Genomic DNA, 16,335 nt, shown 5'->3' on the forward strand with positions numbered 1-16,335 from the left:
CAAAAGTGAAGTATAATTACATTAACTGGATGTGTCATACAAAAGAAAAAAGTCATATCATTGTCAGAACAGGGCAGCAGCAGGTCTGCCCACCGTGACTTTTGACATATGCAAATGAACCATATACAAATTAATATGGTCCCAGTTTCTCCCATAGGAAATAAAAATGGTGATGGACCTAGCATGATATATTGACTGGCCCTGTGGGGTACAAGCAGGGGGATGTAAATAACCTGCTGAATATATAAACTCACCCTAACTGAATGTATGTTCGGAAAAGTGTGGACATGACACCTGCAGCCACACAAGCAGGAGACTCCAACGGTCTCTCCAGCTGGTCCAGGAGTTTTCCTCTTATCTCTAACCCCAATACCTCCCTCCCTTCCTTCAATAAACCTGGTGTAAAATCTTAGGCTGTTCTCTGGGTGATTTCTCAGAGCAAACACAGCCTGACAATCATCATATTATAAAAACAAGTTTGAATTATAAAAACAGCTAAAGACTAATACATTTTATTTAAAACTTTAAAAATTTCATAACCCAAGTAAAAATACTCACACAGCACAGTTTCTTTTTTGAGACTTTATTGCCTTGTCTAGTTTCTTGTTTAAATTTTTCCTCTCTTTTTCAAAACTTGGATCATTATGAGTATTCTGTTTGGTTATCAAATCAGTAAGAACTCGTGAAGCTGATAGTTCCACGGAATGAATGTTGAATCTAAATTAAAAATTTATAAGAATTTTTAATAATTTCATCTTTGTATTAATCATATATATATATATATGTGTGTGTGTGTGTGTGTGTGTATACTCCTATACCTTATAGGTATATCTGATACATATGAGAGAGATAGATTATATATATATGCATATAATCATGTAAGTTTTATTCATCACCTACCTTTAATTTGTTTGTTTGCTTTGGAGATCTGGTTTTGTTTCAAATGGAATGGAATAAGTTGGTCTAGGTTTCTTCCTCTCTTCTCCTTGTCTAGAATATCTGCACTTTGAGACAGTCCCTTTGTAAAAGTATCTATAACCATTCTAACGCATTCCTGTCTCTTCCCATCAAACTCTGAAACACCTAATGTTTTTATCACACATTTATTTAAAATGTATATCATGTTATATCCTTGAGGGACAGACTATGCTTTACAATTAACAATTTACCATCTATTCCCAGAGGTGACAAATATCTCTTCATATTCATTATTACCATCCACAGAATGCCTTAAATACTAAAATGTTAAGTACTATTTATATAGTGACTGGCTAAACTATTGAATTTAAATGTTTCAAGGTCATCTACAACCCCTCTTCTTACTATCATTTTCTTAAGGGCAGTCAAGTCACAGATTGTTTCTGTACCCCTGAGCCCTGGGCCCAGCACCAAGAAGCAAAGTGCAATGAACTAAATGTGAGCTCATTTCATCCATATAGATTGAATAAATATTCCCCAAAGGGAAAATCTTTAAGTATAATGAAAATACGATTCCTAATTATTTTATGTTGCGACTAAGCCCCAGTTAATTTTTCTTTTAATGCTCTGAAGGGAAAAGTAGAAAAAGGAAACTAGCAGACTGAAGTTCTTTCCTTTTTAGTGAAGAGTTCAGATGTAACCACTTTTGCAAAGAACCCACAGAACATAAAAAGCAAAGCCATTATGTGTGCATATGGTATGCATGTGTGTCACATGTGGGCATGTGGTGTGCGTGTGTGTGTGCATGTGATGTGCATGTGTTGCTGTATATGCTCTCTTTTGGCAAGTGCACACTATATTTTACCCTTTTTTTCCTTATCTTACTTTGATGATATAAAGAACTTTTCTAGTAATTGATAGGCCAGAGAATTCTACTGCAGTGTAATTTAATGAGAGTTCCTTCCTCTCATCCTATACCCAGCTTGATATTGTGTGACTTCAACATAGAGTTAAAATTTCTTAAAATTCTACTAATATGAATCAGAGGTTATATATATCTTTCCTCAATCATTGTTTTCAAAAGTCTTCAAATTTATACAATAATAAGATAAAACTAAGTAAATGTTACTTACGAAAAGAATATTGCAGGCAGCATATTCATTTCTTTAAGTATTTCTACAAAACGGGGAAACATTGCTCGCTTTTCAGTTTCTGCACTGTCAAATGTTTGAGGCTTAAGGTACTTTAGTAACTGATTTACCTAAATAAAATTATCATAAGTAAAAGAGAAATCATTAAATATTTGTGACTGTAAAGAAAAGATGATATAATCAGCTAGCATTTGAGACTGAAAATCAAAGTGGTAAGGCTTAGTGCATTTTCATGGAGTAAGTTGGAAATTATATTTAAATCATGCACATTTTTAAGTAAAATTAAAATTTAAGAAAACTTGAATGATATAGTCAACAAAATTATAATCACGTCTATGTAATATCATGGCACGGTGTTTATGGAAGGGGATATAGATTGTCACAAATTGATATTGGTTATTAATAGGGTAAACACAGGGTATGGTAAGACTTTAACATAAAGTGTCAAAATTGCTCAAAATTCTACAAATACATATCAGATATCATGTATTTGTCCAAATTGATCATTAAATTAATGTTAAGAGTGAAAGATTGCAGAAGCTAAAAACAAGAGGGGCAAACCACGGGTGTCCTGGGAAAACTAAGAAATGCGAACAAATACAATTATGAGAAGAATTCATCTAACTCACCAAGTGTTTAGGAACCCAGCCATGTGAGACACAACAAATCAACTATTAAAGCAAAAAAACCCTGTAAATGTTGGGATTAGAGCAGTATGTAGTTCCATATAAGCTCACAGAGTAATAAAACACTAGGGGAACTCTTCCAATTTTCAAAATTATGTATAGCATGTTTTCTTATGTTTTTTGTCAATATTTAATGACTAAATTTATACATAATAAATAAATACATTGTAAAAAGTCTGAACAAGCTTTGCTCCATTCTCTCATTTTTTTCCACTCAAGCAGTTGACTCACCCTGAAGAAACACCTCTCGAGCCATCTGTAACTATTATAAGGTAATGATTCAACCTTCCCTGGCCAGGCCTATGGCCTGCAAAAGGACTCCCAGTAGGCCTCAGTAGCTCTGGCTTCAGTAAAGGAAGCTGAATATTGAAGAAAATTGCTGTGGTGAAGCTTACTCTGCCTTTAAATGAGAAGGATTGTTTTCTTTATGAGATACTGTTGCCCCATATTTGGAGAAAAAAAGAGATGTGCTTTCATCAGTAAACAGTCTATATACTATAGGTAAAATGGAGCAGAAGGAGATAAGTCAATATAGGTGAAAAGTGCCAATAGAATTCCCAGAAAGTTATGGCAATATAGTATGACACAAATTCTCCTTCAGGAGTGTGAGAGGAATTCTCAGAACAAAAAGAAAAGCAGGAGTTCTGCTTCCGTTCCAGGTGAATGAGTTCTTACTGGACCCCACCCTCTTACAGGTAACAATGGTCACTTTGGGGAAAAATACAACCAATGACCCAAAAAGTGAAACAGAAGCAGACAGGTTCTGGAGGAGAGTATACGGGAACGGGAACAACAGGAGTGGAAAAACACAGCTTCCTGGCTTTTAATCTGGGGAGGTGTAGCAAAGCCACAATGTTGACAAACTCTTTCCCACCCCTGTCCTGCAATCTTTTGTCTAAAGAAACAAAAAATCCAGCTAAGAACAATAGCCACTAAAGTGAGGGGAGAGTTCCGGAAAAGGAGAGCTACAAAAATTCCTAAAACCTGTGAATAAACTAAGCCCAAATTTGTCTATTGACTTACGCATGGGCAAGACAAACTCCACACAGCCCAACTAAGGATGGAAGAATGGACATTTCACCTGTCACTCAGAAGACAGGGTTTGTAATTTGAATTTAAGTTATAATTGCCTTCTAAAATAAAATTTAAAAGAAAAATATTCAGAGTACTATAACAGAATACAGAATTCCCACAATAGAATATCCTCCAAAATATCAACATATAAGGAAAAAGGGAAATATGACCCCTTCTCAAGAGGAAAGAAAATTATCCCAGAAAAACATAAAAGATTATAAAGATGTTGAAATTAGCTGATAAGGACTTGGAAGTAGAAAAATAACCTCAGAATAAGAAGTTCTGAAAAATATAAATAAATAGATTCAGTGCCAAGAGAGCCAAAAGAAGAAAATATATGGATTTTTAAAAAATCAACTAAAGTAGAAAAAAAATACAAAAGAAAAAAAAATTTTAAAGAAATTTTGAAACATGAGATTTACAATGAAAATTTTTCCTGAATACAGTAAAACAGACTTTCTAAACAGACTTCCATGAAATTCAGATAAACAAGAAATCATTATAGATGCCAACACAAGAAAAAAGATTGTTACCAACTCTAAGACTGATGTCAATTAGGACTTGTTAAATATCTGCTGAGAGGTATCTCAATTCATAACTGGAAAATGTGTTGATATCCTCATCAGTGTAAAATTATAACATTAATCAAAGCCATATCAAACCACAAAGAAATGATATAACTAAAAAATCAAAACAACTTAAGTTTATCTAGGAAATATTTATAACCAGTCTTCTAATGAGAAATAATATAGAGTAAAAATATTATGGTATAGCAAGAGAAAAAGCTAGCCACATAAATACCAACTAAAAGCAAAATTTAGATTACTATACCAGAGAATATATGGTAAAAAAATAAATTTAAGAGATCATTTTATCCTCATTTGTTCATTCAATCAATATTCTATATATTTACTCTACTGGTATAAAAATAATATTTTTAATGAAATATCTAAAATTTAAAAATTAAGAGAATAAATGTTTAAAACTAAAATGTTAGGTGAAAAGAATATAAAATGTCCAACACAAATTTCTATACAAGATACAATAGATGAGAAGAGGATTTCACATTAGGAATGGCACAGCTTATTGCTACAAGGCATGTCATAAGCTGTAAGGGAAAGGAATATATGACTTGTGCCTACTGGAAAGAATATTGGATGGAACTAATTAGAGCTTAGAGATTTGCCACCTCCTAAAATATAGTAAGTCAAGGGGACTAAGTAAATTAAGTTTGATCTAGGCTGGTATCTATATATCCCAGTGTGTTAAAGCCAGATAACAGCAATGATAGACCAAAGATTTTCAACTCTGTCTGCACATTAAAATTTCATAGGATTTGGCTTTAAAATTCCAGTGTACCAGCCTCACAAAAGGCCAATCAAATCAGAATTTTTAATAAGCTGCATTTTTTAAATAAACAGCTAGTGTTGAAAATCTCTATTTAATATAATAGCAATTCTTGACATTTAGTGGTTTTCAGACTGGCAGATCAGGTAGTCTGTGCAATTAAAATTTAAAAATAAAAACAAAAAACCATGGGTTCCTTTTAATGTGGAAAAAGAGGGCAGAAAATAGGGATGGATTAAAATTTCGCTTCTATTACCTGAACCATGCTGCTTAAGAACTAATCACATGTTAACCATGACTTTGGCCCCGAGTTGTGAAGATTGTTTGATATTACACGTCAGTATATGTAAACGAGGCTGACCGTGTTCTGTAGCCTGGTGAATCAGTCTGGGATACCTATGGATGTGTGCCACTGCCTTTGCATTGAAATACTGTAGTACCCACTTTCAGGAAGTAAAGCATCATCAGGATTTTGTCATGACAAAAAAGCAAAGAATAGAACTTATATTAAGTAAGATGAATTAAATAATACTTATAATTTCTTTTATCTTCTCAGTTTGTTGGCAATAGAAAGAAACTAGGCAGTTATCTATTCACATAAGTAAACAAACAAACAATCTTCCTTGGAAAAATACTGGGGAAGAAAATCAGAAAAATGACCCAGTTGTGTCAGAAATCAAAGAAGTCCTGTCCATGAAAAGCAATAGCCCAACTTGAGATTCAGGGAATACATGTTACTAGTATGTGTGTGTTGTCCAAACTGGAGCTCAAGTAATGTTTCGTTGCATTTTTCCACATCTAGCTAACTAAATTTAAGCTAGAATAGCAAAGCCGGGCAATGAGGTATTCACCTTCAAATGCTTGAGAGCTTTATGGATGATTCTCCTGACCCTAAATGAAGTCAGATCCATTTCTTATTAATATTAAATTTAAAGAAACCCTAAATGGTTTTAATCCAGTACCTTGCTTGGTTCCAGCTGAATCCAACGAATCACTTCCTTTTTCAGTTCCTCTTCATATTTTTTGGCATCTGCCCTCATAATGACTATTTTATTTTTGAAGCAGCTGAATTCTTCAGGTTCTAACTCCTTGAAAATGAAGACCCACAAATACCAAGAAAAATGAAGTCATCATCCTTTCTAAAGTTTTCCATATACACCTTATGAAGGAAATCTCTCAAGGAGTCAATACTCATCCACATTCAGTTAGAGTTAACTGCATGTAGGCTGACAGTTCTGTTCTCCATGTAACAGTTGCTTAGTAGTCTTTTCATTAGAACATACCAACACATACATGTTTTTTAAATACTGTAGTTAGCTTTAGAAATAAAAGAAATAAAAATTTCTAAAATGTTTATTTTAAAAATACATGTTTTTTTTCTTTTTACCATGGCAAGGCACTACTCTAAGCATTTCACAAATCACAATTTAGTTAATCTTCATAATAACTCAATGAAGTAGATATTTTTGGAGGGGTAGAGAAAAATATGGATAACAGAAAAAAATAGAACCAATTTGCTCAATTCTGGAGCATTGTGGCTCTGGAGTTTAAATTCTTAACAATAAAACATGCTGCCTTTATCTATACTAGAATAAATACCATTCATAAATTTGCTCATTATTAATGGACTGCCGTAGCCAAAGAACTAAGATATCAGCCATAGAGTGTGTATATTTACACACCTGCTTTCTTGTCCATTCTGGCCAAACATGTACCATTGCATTATATAGCAGTATGCTTTCCCGTGGAGAAAATCCAAGATCTAAAGGGATTCCATATTTCTTTATCTAAAAACCATAAAAAACAAAATTATTAATTTTCTATTCCAGCTACAGATTTTTAACAATCTGGATACATATTCATTTTCCAAACTGGTTTATACTTACATGATTGACTGTAAGTGCAGCACATGGGTGATAATGTTCAATGATAAAGTCATTATCCTTTAGGGAACACACATACTTTTCCAGGTCATTGTAACGCTCTTTGTACCATACTGTAATCATAGGATGGAAATGATCATTAAGATTTGTTTGCTTTCAAAACAATGACCCGATTATGATTTTACAGGCCTAGAAAGACCTATGCATAAGCCCATCGCCAATAAAATGTTAGAAACATTGGGAGGAACCTTGAAAGAGGATTCAGTGCCTATCAGTGCTTTACTTTTCTTCCTGGTCTAATCATCTATTGTATTATATCACCATTTCTCAGTAACTTATTTCTCTATGTATTCTTGTAAAGCATGCCTTTGTGTAATGGGGCATGAGATAAATAAATAACTATATAGACATACAATTAATGAGAAACATTGGCTATCACTATTACTATTATTATTATATTATCTATCTTTAAAAAGCTAATAGTCTAAATATCTTTATTACTATAACACTTGGCTTTATTTTTTTTTCTTAGCACTTACCACTACCTAGCATGTTTCTTATTTTATTTTACTTTTATTTTATTTACTATTCATTTTGTTTAATCAATGTCCACATTAAAATTTAAGCTCTAGAAAAGCAGAATGTTTCTCTCCTACTGTAATTCTAGGGACAATAATGGGACCTGGCACACAGCAGGTATTTTAACTTCTGTTAAGTGAAAGTATGAGTGGCACATATGGGTATCTGCAGCTTGCAGCTGAAAAGTAGCCAGAAAAATATATAATTTTATACTACTCCACAGAATTCATATATAAACAGTCACAAGTATATAGCATAAAACAACATTCATTAATTCAATCATAAAATATGGAGAGTACATATAAAATAAAAGACACCATGATATGGATTAAAAACAATATTTTTTACATATAATACATTTTATATTATATACTTACTTAAATATATCTACATATATGCTTAAAATGTGTAGTGTTTTCCAAGGCAAATAAGACATATAAAAGTAGTTACAATAGATAGTAGGAAATGTCATAATGCAGGACATACTATGGGACTTGAAATGAAAGAATTAGGTTGTATTTGAGCTGTGCATCCAGACAATTTATCTTAAATAATGAATAGATAAAATTTGGTCAAGTGCAGATGAAAGGTTATTCCAGAAAAAGGAATTTAAAAAGCAAAGGCAAGTTTTGAGAAATAATGAATAACCCAAATGTCAAGAAAATTCATGAAGAGAAAGACTACTGTGGTATGAGAACAGAATGATAGCACAGAATTAGACCACAGTGAAACAGGATATTTTGAAACAATGATTTTTCAGCAAAACAAAATGGAGCTGCCCTCTAGAAATGTTTTTGTTTTTAATTTTTTTCTTACAAAATAGGGAGTGAAACATTTATCTGTGTTACCATTCTGTCTTAAACCACACTGAATAATAATGCAAGAATTCACATTGTTTCAAAATAGATAATCTTTGCAAAGAGTTTGATCATAAGGATTATTAGATCCACCACTTGCTATAGCTGTATGCACTTCAGCATGTCAATCTCCTAAATCTAATATTCTTATTTAATTTCCCTTGTATATTAAAACAAAATTGATTTTGTTGCAGTAAGAATCAAATTGATTTACATGTATAAGATGTCCTAATATATTACAAGCACAAAGCGCTCCCCTTCTCTACGTTAAGACAGTCATACCCAGTCTAACTCTGTGTGATGGCTTTTCTACTCTTTTTTTTTGCTGTTTCTTTGCAACTTTCAAGGCATTTTGCGATGGATCAGAATTTTCCACTGTGCTTTCAACATGTTGCCAGTACCTTTTAATTATCACCAACCATCTAGTTATTTAAAAAAGAAAGGTATTATTACCACAGAAAAAATAAACTATAATATCATTTTTCTAAGAAAAATCATTAAAATTGATTCCGAGAACAAAATTTTCTTTGAACTTTATACATACTAAAACTATATTTATATTCACATAGTTTAATCAGTTCTCATTTTCATGCAATTGCCAAGAACTGATACTTTGAGGTTACTTATGAAATTCATTGTTGCAATAAAAATGGTTATATTCATTTCTGCTGTATGTGTTGACTCATTGTGAAAACATGTTTATTTTGCATAGGAATGTAGTGTACATAGTATATTGGAAGGATAGTTCTAAATTGCCTTATGCTGTTCTCTGGGAATCTATCAATTTATAAACAGAAAAATTAAATAACTCTCACACAAAGTTCTTGAAGAACCAGGTAAGTAAATTACATCTAGTCAAAGAATGGGAGCACATGTTTTCTAGTTAAGTATAACAAAATTTAAAGAAAATGAGTCTTAACTTGAAGAGATTTTTTTTTGTTTGTTTTTAGAGGTTATGCTTTAAAAATCTACTGGATAATTAATTATTATCATTATTATCATCATCATCATCATCATCATCATCATCATCACAAATAGCAATTACAATGAATGCAAAACTCAGGCTTACTCGGTGAGGTGTTCAGGATTACTGATAGTAGCAGAAAGTGCCAGAAAGGGACACCGAATCATAACAAGAAGATGTTCCCAAACTTCTGCTCCAATTTCTCCCCCAAGACAGTGTACCTGGCAATGTGGTTAAATAGAAAACATATAAGATCGGTTATACTTTTTTTCTAAAATATTAATAGATTATACTAGCAGAACTTATCATTTATATCTCTCTTCACATTCAGTAATGTTCATTCTCTCCTGATAAAGTTGGTCAAAGAATCCCAACATGATTTTGAGAAGAATTAAACTGGGTTTGAGAATAACGTATTGAGAGATGACTTACTCTATTATGCATGATTATATTGGGACTGTGAAAAAGATTATTATATACCATGTAAATAATACTCATAAGCAAGAACAAACTGAGCTAAAGAATGCACTATGTAAGTCTTGTTTACAAATGAAATACTGGCTAAATTATAGTGATTCCCACAGAAAGATAAGATGAAGAAAAATCTCTATAAAAATAAAACATTTATTTGTGTGACTAATCTTATCACTGAAATGCATATAAAAATGTTTATGAAACAAATTAATTTGAAGTAAATAAAGTTTTCCAGGTTTCAGTCTATAAATACACACAGGGCACTTATTTTGTCCTACTTAGAAATCTAGAGAAAGCCTGGTCCTCTGACTATAAATGGAGATAAGATAAGAGCAGTGATTATTAGCCAATTCATCACTAGTTTGCCACAATGATATGGGCAATTAATAATAATATATGAAACCCAGAACAACTTTAAAAGAGTTGATTTTAATCAATATCTGTAAGATTCCCAGCCAACAATAAACTTTCATTTAGTAAAATTAGATCCTTATGTATATTATAGCCTATATTTTATAGAATTAATACAAGAGATTAAAACCAACTCTATTTCAAAAGTCTTGTCTATACTTTATTTCTGATTTTTACTGAAGCCTTTATCCTTCATGAAGTACTTATCCACTATGAAGCAGGCACTGTGGAGAGGTAAAGAAAACCTTTTAAAAATGTTTAGTCAAGATACAGAGAGACCAAAAAGAAAAATATGTAAATGACATCAGAAATATATTGATAACAATGTCATTTTAATAAATAAAGTGTGTGTGTTTGAAATACCAATAAATCAGAGATGAATATGGAAATTGTAACAAAGTAAGATTTGGTAAGAAGCATTCCTTTTAGTTTTAACTCAAGATGCAAAAGATAAGATTTAAAATGAACACTTTTCAGCTTTTTCCTTCATTGTTATATTAGAGGACATTTAATTTCATCTTTTTACATGTACAGATACCTCTGTATCTCTGTGCTGCATTACAGCACAGGAAAGCAGTATATAGCATTTAAAGCACAGAAAATGGAAGCAGGTTTCCCTGCGTTCTAATCTTCACTCTGCACTTAATGTGGGGTGAATTCAGGAAAGTTAATCTGTTTGCCTCAAATCAGTGGCAATAAAAATAGTAATTACTTTATTGGGTTTTTCTGAAGAGTAAATGGCATTATAGCTAGAACTTGTTTAGAATAAATATCCACAGTAAACATTGAAATAATGGTAGCTATTAGAACTTTATGTATAGCAATATGTAAAATTATTTTTATCTATTCAATCTTTGTAGCCCTTTTTAACCTGATTTATTGTGAAATATGACATTCAATAAATTGTGTAAAATAGGTTTTTATATTAACAAAGTATTATTCAGATTAACTCATTGAGGCAAACCAATGACAAATATTATAAACCAAGACAAATATTTCCAGTCTCTCAGAAGTCCATGTTATAACAAACTCCTTCGATAGTTACTATGCTGCTGTTGTTTTTAATTATGACTTGGTTTTCATTGTATGTCTTTATATATGAATATGTGTGTGCTCACAAACATAAGCTGATTTTGTCAGTTTTGTAAGGTTTTGTAATTTGAAATTATAGCATGTGTCCTTTTGTGTCTAGCTTCCTTTACTCAATATTATGATTTTAAGATTATTTTTATATGTTTATTTTTATTGTTCTGTGTATTCTATTGTATAAATATACCCCATTTTATTATTTCCACACTAGTGGACATTGGAGTTGCTACTCTAAACATTTTGTATGTTTCCTGGTCCGCAGGTGTGGGAGTTCTTAAATTGTCTTGTTTTTGAAGATCTTAAATATATTTTTCCAGTCCTCAGGTATATAACTATAATTGGAATTCCTGTTCATGAACTATTGTCATATTCATTAAATTTTGTCAAGACAATTTCCAAAGTGTATGAGTCTTTCCATTGCTTCACTTCTGCAACACTCAACACAGCCAGATTCTAAACTTTACTGTTTGGTTTGTGTGTTTTATTGTGATTTTTTTCTGGGATTTTTCTATATTTTATTTTATTTTATTTTGCCTTTTTAATTGTCATTCTTTTACAGTTGTCCCTGTTTTTCCCCTGTTGATCTTCACTGCCTTGCCCACCCCTCCTTCCACTCCCACAGACAATCCCCATCCTGTTGTCCATGTCCATGGGTCCTTTATACAAGTTCCTTGATTAGACTTCTTTATTGTGATTTTAATGTAACTATGTTTTTTAATGTAATTTATTGGGGTTACATTGGTTCACAAAGCCACACACATTTTAAGTATGTACAATTCAAAAAAGCATCATCTGCATTTTAGTTAAGTTCCTTTTCAGGGGTATATTTGACATTTGGAAATCTCCTTTTGTGAGTTCTTTTCCTCTTAATATTTTAAAGAAATCCTTATATATTTTGAATGATAGCTTTTTGTCCAACTGTAAGTTACAAATACCTCCCATTCAGCGACTTATAATTTCATTCTCTCAATGATATATTTTAATGAATAAAATTTGTTGGTTTAACGCAGTTAAAGTGGTTAATCTATTTTTTATAGTTTGTACTTTTCAAGTTTAAGAGGTCTTTATCTACTCCTAAATAATAAAGATATTCTCTTCAGATAATATAGTCAAAAGTTTCATCAATTTGCCTTTGACATTTCTATGTTTAAGCCATTTGAAATTGGTTTTGTGTATGATGTGAGGAAGTGATCTAATTTTTTTTATCTCCATATGGATTCCCAGTTTTTCCAATACTGTTCCCAGTGCCACTTTTTTTCTTAAATAAAAGGTCTATACATGATTCTATTTCTGGGTTCTTTGGTCCATTTGCCTATATGTTTATCCTTGTTTCAAAAGACATCATCACTTCGTTACCACTGATCTACAATAAATCCTGATACTTAAAAGAGGAAGTTTGTCCACCTTGATTTTATTTTTCAAATGCATCTTTCTGCTTACTTTAATCTTCTTTTCCAAATGCATCTTGGCTACTTTTTGCCTTTTGCATTGCCATGTAAATTTCAGAATCTGGTAATCAGTTCCCCCTCCCAATATGCAAATGTGCACATACACACACATGCACACACTTATACACAAATACCATGAAAGGACAGAAAAAAATCTGAGTTTTTATTGTGCTTACACTGACTCTATAGGACAATCTGGAGTTCCTAATTGTCCAAAATGACCTATTTGTATCCAAAATGATCTATCATAATTATAATCGTAATATTGAATTTTCCAATGTAAAAACATGGACTATCTCTATTTATTTTATTCTCTTAAAAAATCTTATTAAATATAACTTAGTAAAGTTTAACACTTTCTATATAAAAACCCTGTACATTTTTAAAAATTGTATTTCAAACTACTCTATATATTTTGTAATATTACAAATGCTATTAAAATGGTTATCTTATTTTCTCAATATGTGTTGCTGATATGAAAATTATTTATCAATTTGAATTTCAAAGGATAAAAAATATAAAGATATATTCTTGGCCTTGATGTAACTATTCTAGAAATACAAACCAAAAAGTATATTTGGAAATTAAGAAATATAATTTTTATTTAACCAATGAACCAAAAACTAGATCATGATGGCAATTAAAAGATATTTTAAACTGAATGATAACAAATATAATTTTCAAATGTGCTAAAGCAGTATGTTAAGGTTAATGTATAAACTTCAATATATTAATGTATTAGAAAAGAATGCATACATGAAAATAACAAAGAATACATGTTCAAATTATGTCATCTTCTTAAACTTGCAGCCTGTCTATTTTATTTATTTTAGTTTGTTTACTTATTTTGTTTGCTTATTTGTATTTTGTTTTTATTTCCTTCCTGATATCCCTTCCATCAAATAAATGCTGTCTAGCAGTATGAGGCACTTTTAAACAGGCAATAGAGTGACATGAATAATTTTAGCCATTAATGCAACGAGTAAAGGTAATAAGAAAGTATCTATTAAAAGATAGTGAATTCACCTCTGGCCTTTGAGGCCCAGTTTGGTTGGAACATCTATCCCATAAGCTGAAAGGTCTTGTGTTCGATTCCTGGTCAGGACATGTACCTAGGTTGTGGGTTGGTTTCCAGGCTGGGCACGTACAAGGGGCAACCTATTGATGTTTCTTTCCCTCTCTTTCTCCGTCCCTTCCCCTCTCCTTAAAATCAATAAGGATGTCCTCAGGTGAAGGTAAAAGAATTAAAAATAAAATAAAATAAAGATAGTTGGTTCAGTGGGATAAAAGTCTATGGCTTAAAGAAAAAAATGTCTATTGCTAATGTCATTGGTGTGTCCAATGATTTCTGAGATACTTTTCCTCTGCTTTTATCACTTTTATTCTAGATTTTCTTTTTCATTTTCCCATTTTAATTCCTTCCAGATCTATCTCTTACCACCAGCACGGTCAGTCTATCCCTTCCATAAAGTGAATATTTCTTTTAAAAACTATCCATATGGTTGCCATCTTTACTAAATACATAGCTGCATATTTTATGTACATAAAAATGTTTAGCGAAATAATAGTAATGAAAGGTAGCATACCTCATCAAATATGACATATCTCATCCTTTTCACCCACTTTTGATTACGAGGTGATAGCAAGAGTATTTCCAAACATTGAGGCACTGTCACCAATATCTGTTTTAAAATAATAGAAAAGCATTAACTTAATTTTTTTTAAATCTCAAGCTTTAACTTTTAAACATCAATAAAATATGTTAAATGACACAGTATGTTCAATCTCATTTGTGAAAAAGTAGAACAAATTTGTGTAACAAATGTATCAAAAAACGTTAAACTGATTTCATTAAGAAACATTTTCCCACTTCATACACTGGGGATATTAAAGCATCACAATTTGAAACCATTACCATTGAAGGAACTACTTTCTCGTGTTGAAAAAGTATTTTATTTTGTATAGAAAATATAATTTTTTGAAACTTAATCAAATTATTAAATAAAAAATAATATGAACAATGTTAAAATGTAAATATATTTCTAAGGGCAATTGTGAATTTACTTTATAGTACATTAAAACTTTGAAGTGCCTACCTAAGTGCCTAAATAGGCATCATTATTTATTATTTGCTCATGTTTATGACATACCTGACAATTCAAGGTGTCATGACGGTAATCTCGTGTAAAAACTCCACACACCGTTAATCCTTTGGGCAGTGCTTTGGTAAATAAACTGTAGACAGTTCCTACCACTTGATTAACAAGAGCCTTAAATCATAAAAGACATAATCTGCAAGTCAGTAATTAATGACAACACTGAAAAAATTGTTTAAAGTAAAAAAATAAATTCTGGAACAAATTTACATGCAAAAAAGTACAGTACCGATTTTATTTTATGTAACTGTTTCTTAACAAAAGAACTACTTGCACTAAATGCTTCCTACTAATTTAATTTTGAAGTTTTCCTTAATGTTTAATATATTACATTGCTTATTAATGTGATGGCTAAAAACAATAAACAACAATCTATGTCACATAAATGTGATACCTATTTATACAGGTGAAATCATGTGATGATTTTTTATTCAAAAATCTATTGGGTTCTCCAGTATTGGCACATTACTTAACTTCACAATTCCTCGGTTTTCTCAAATGTAAAGCGGGGGGGGGGGGGGGGGGGGTGACATGAGAGATGAGTCCTGCAACTCTAGCATTCTGAATTTCTTCTTTCAGTGCCTCTTTAAGGCCTGAAATTAAGTATTCTCCTAGGAAAGACAGAGGAAGAAATACTCTAAATCCCTTTCAGGTAAAGAGAAAAATCCTGATTTAGCTAAGAACCTCTTGACTTTGTTTTATACAGGATGCTATAAATAAAGAAGCCTATAGCACTTGCAATAATCAGGGGCGATTCCTCAGAGCAGGAAGGCAAAATGAGAATGGCTGCTTCTCCCTCTCCTACTGTCTCTTGTGAACTTGTCTATACTATCTTAACCCTGGCACAGAATCAAATGTTTTCTTTTAGCAAAATTCTCAAAAGTGTTAAATTCTGATTTTTAACAACTGCTGGACCTAAGGGGGTTTAAGCAATAAAATGAACAAAAAATAGGATGAAGTGTACCACTTATTGGTTAATGTTTACACCCAGGCAATACATTAGATGCTTTACATACATCATCTCAATGCTTAGAATTAAAGTAGAGCAGTCCCCCCTTAGCCACGGAGTATATTTTCTGACACTCCCCACGGATGCCAGAAACCATGGATAGTAATGAACCTTACATACAATACCATGTTCTCTCCTATACATACATACCATTTCACTTAAAGCACGTCATGGCTTCTCCTTGAAATATCCGAATTTCCAGCACCTCTAATTTTGCACTTTGGGGCCATTATTTGGTAAAATAATGTTACTTGAACACAAGCACTGCAATATCATGACAGTTAATCTG

The 16,335-nt window shown here is 31.8% G+C and overlaps 1 protein-coding gene across 2 annotated transcripts in view; it reads right to left on the reverse strand.

Annotated features, from left to right (window-relative positions):
* The window catches only part of LOC149999407 (putative ATP-dependent RNA helicase DDX60), a 71,008-nt gene that overhangs the window by 26,425 nt on the left and 28,248 nt on the right, over positions 1–16,335 (reverse strand). For both annotated transcript variants that reach the window (XM_090288832.1, XM_090288830.1), the window contains exons 17-25: positions 15,032–15,151; positions 14,468–14,563; positions 9,565–9,680; positions 8,778–8,917; positions 7,063–7,172; positions 6,859–6,963; positions 6,139–6,264; positions 2,052–2,179; positions 559–717 (exon numbers count right to left, since the gene is read on the reverse strand). In XM_090288832.1, coding sequence (XP_090144958.1) covers positions 559–717; positions 2,052–2,179; positions 6,139–6,264; positions 6,859–6,963; positions 7,063–7,172; positions 8,778–8,917; positions 9,565–9,680; positions 14,468–14,563; positions 15,032–15,151 — 1,100 coding nt within the window. The remainder of the gene's footprint in view (positions 1–558; positions 718–2,051; positions 2,180–6,138; positions 6,265–6,858; positions 6,964–7,062; positions 7,173–8,777; positions 8,918–9,564; positions 9,681–14,467; positions 14,564–15,031; positions 15,152–16,335) is intronic.

This window comes from Furipterus horrens, unplaced genomic scaffold (genome assembly GCF_987537825.1).
Source record: "Furipterus horrens unplaced genomic scaffold, mFurHor1.1.pri manual_scaffold_10, whole genome shotgun sequence".
NCBI lineage: Eukaryota > Metazoa > Chordata > Mammalia > Chiroptera > Furipteridae > Furipterus > Furipterus horrens.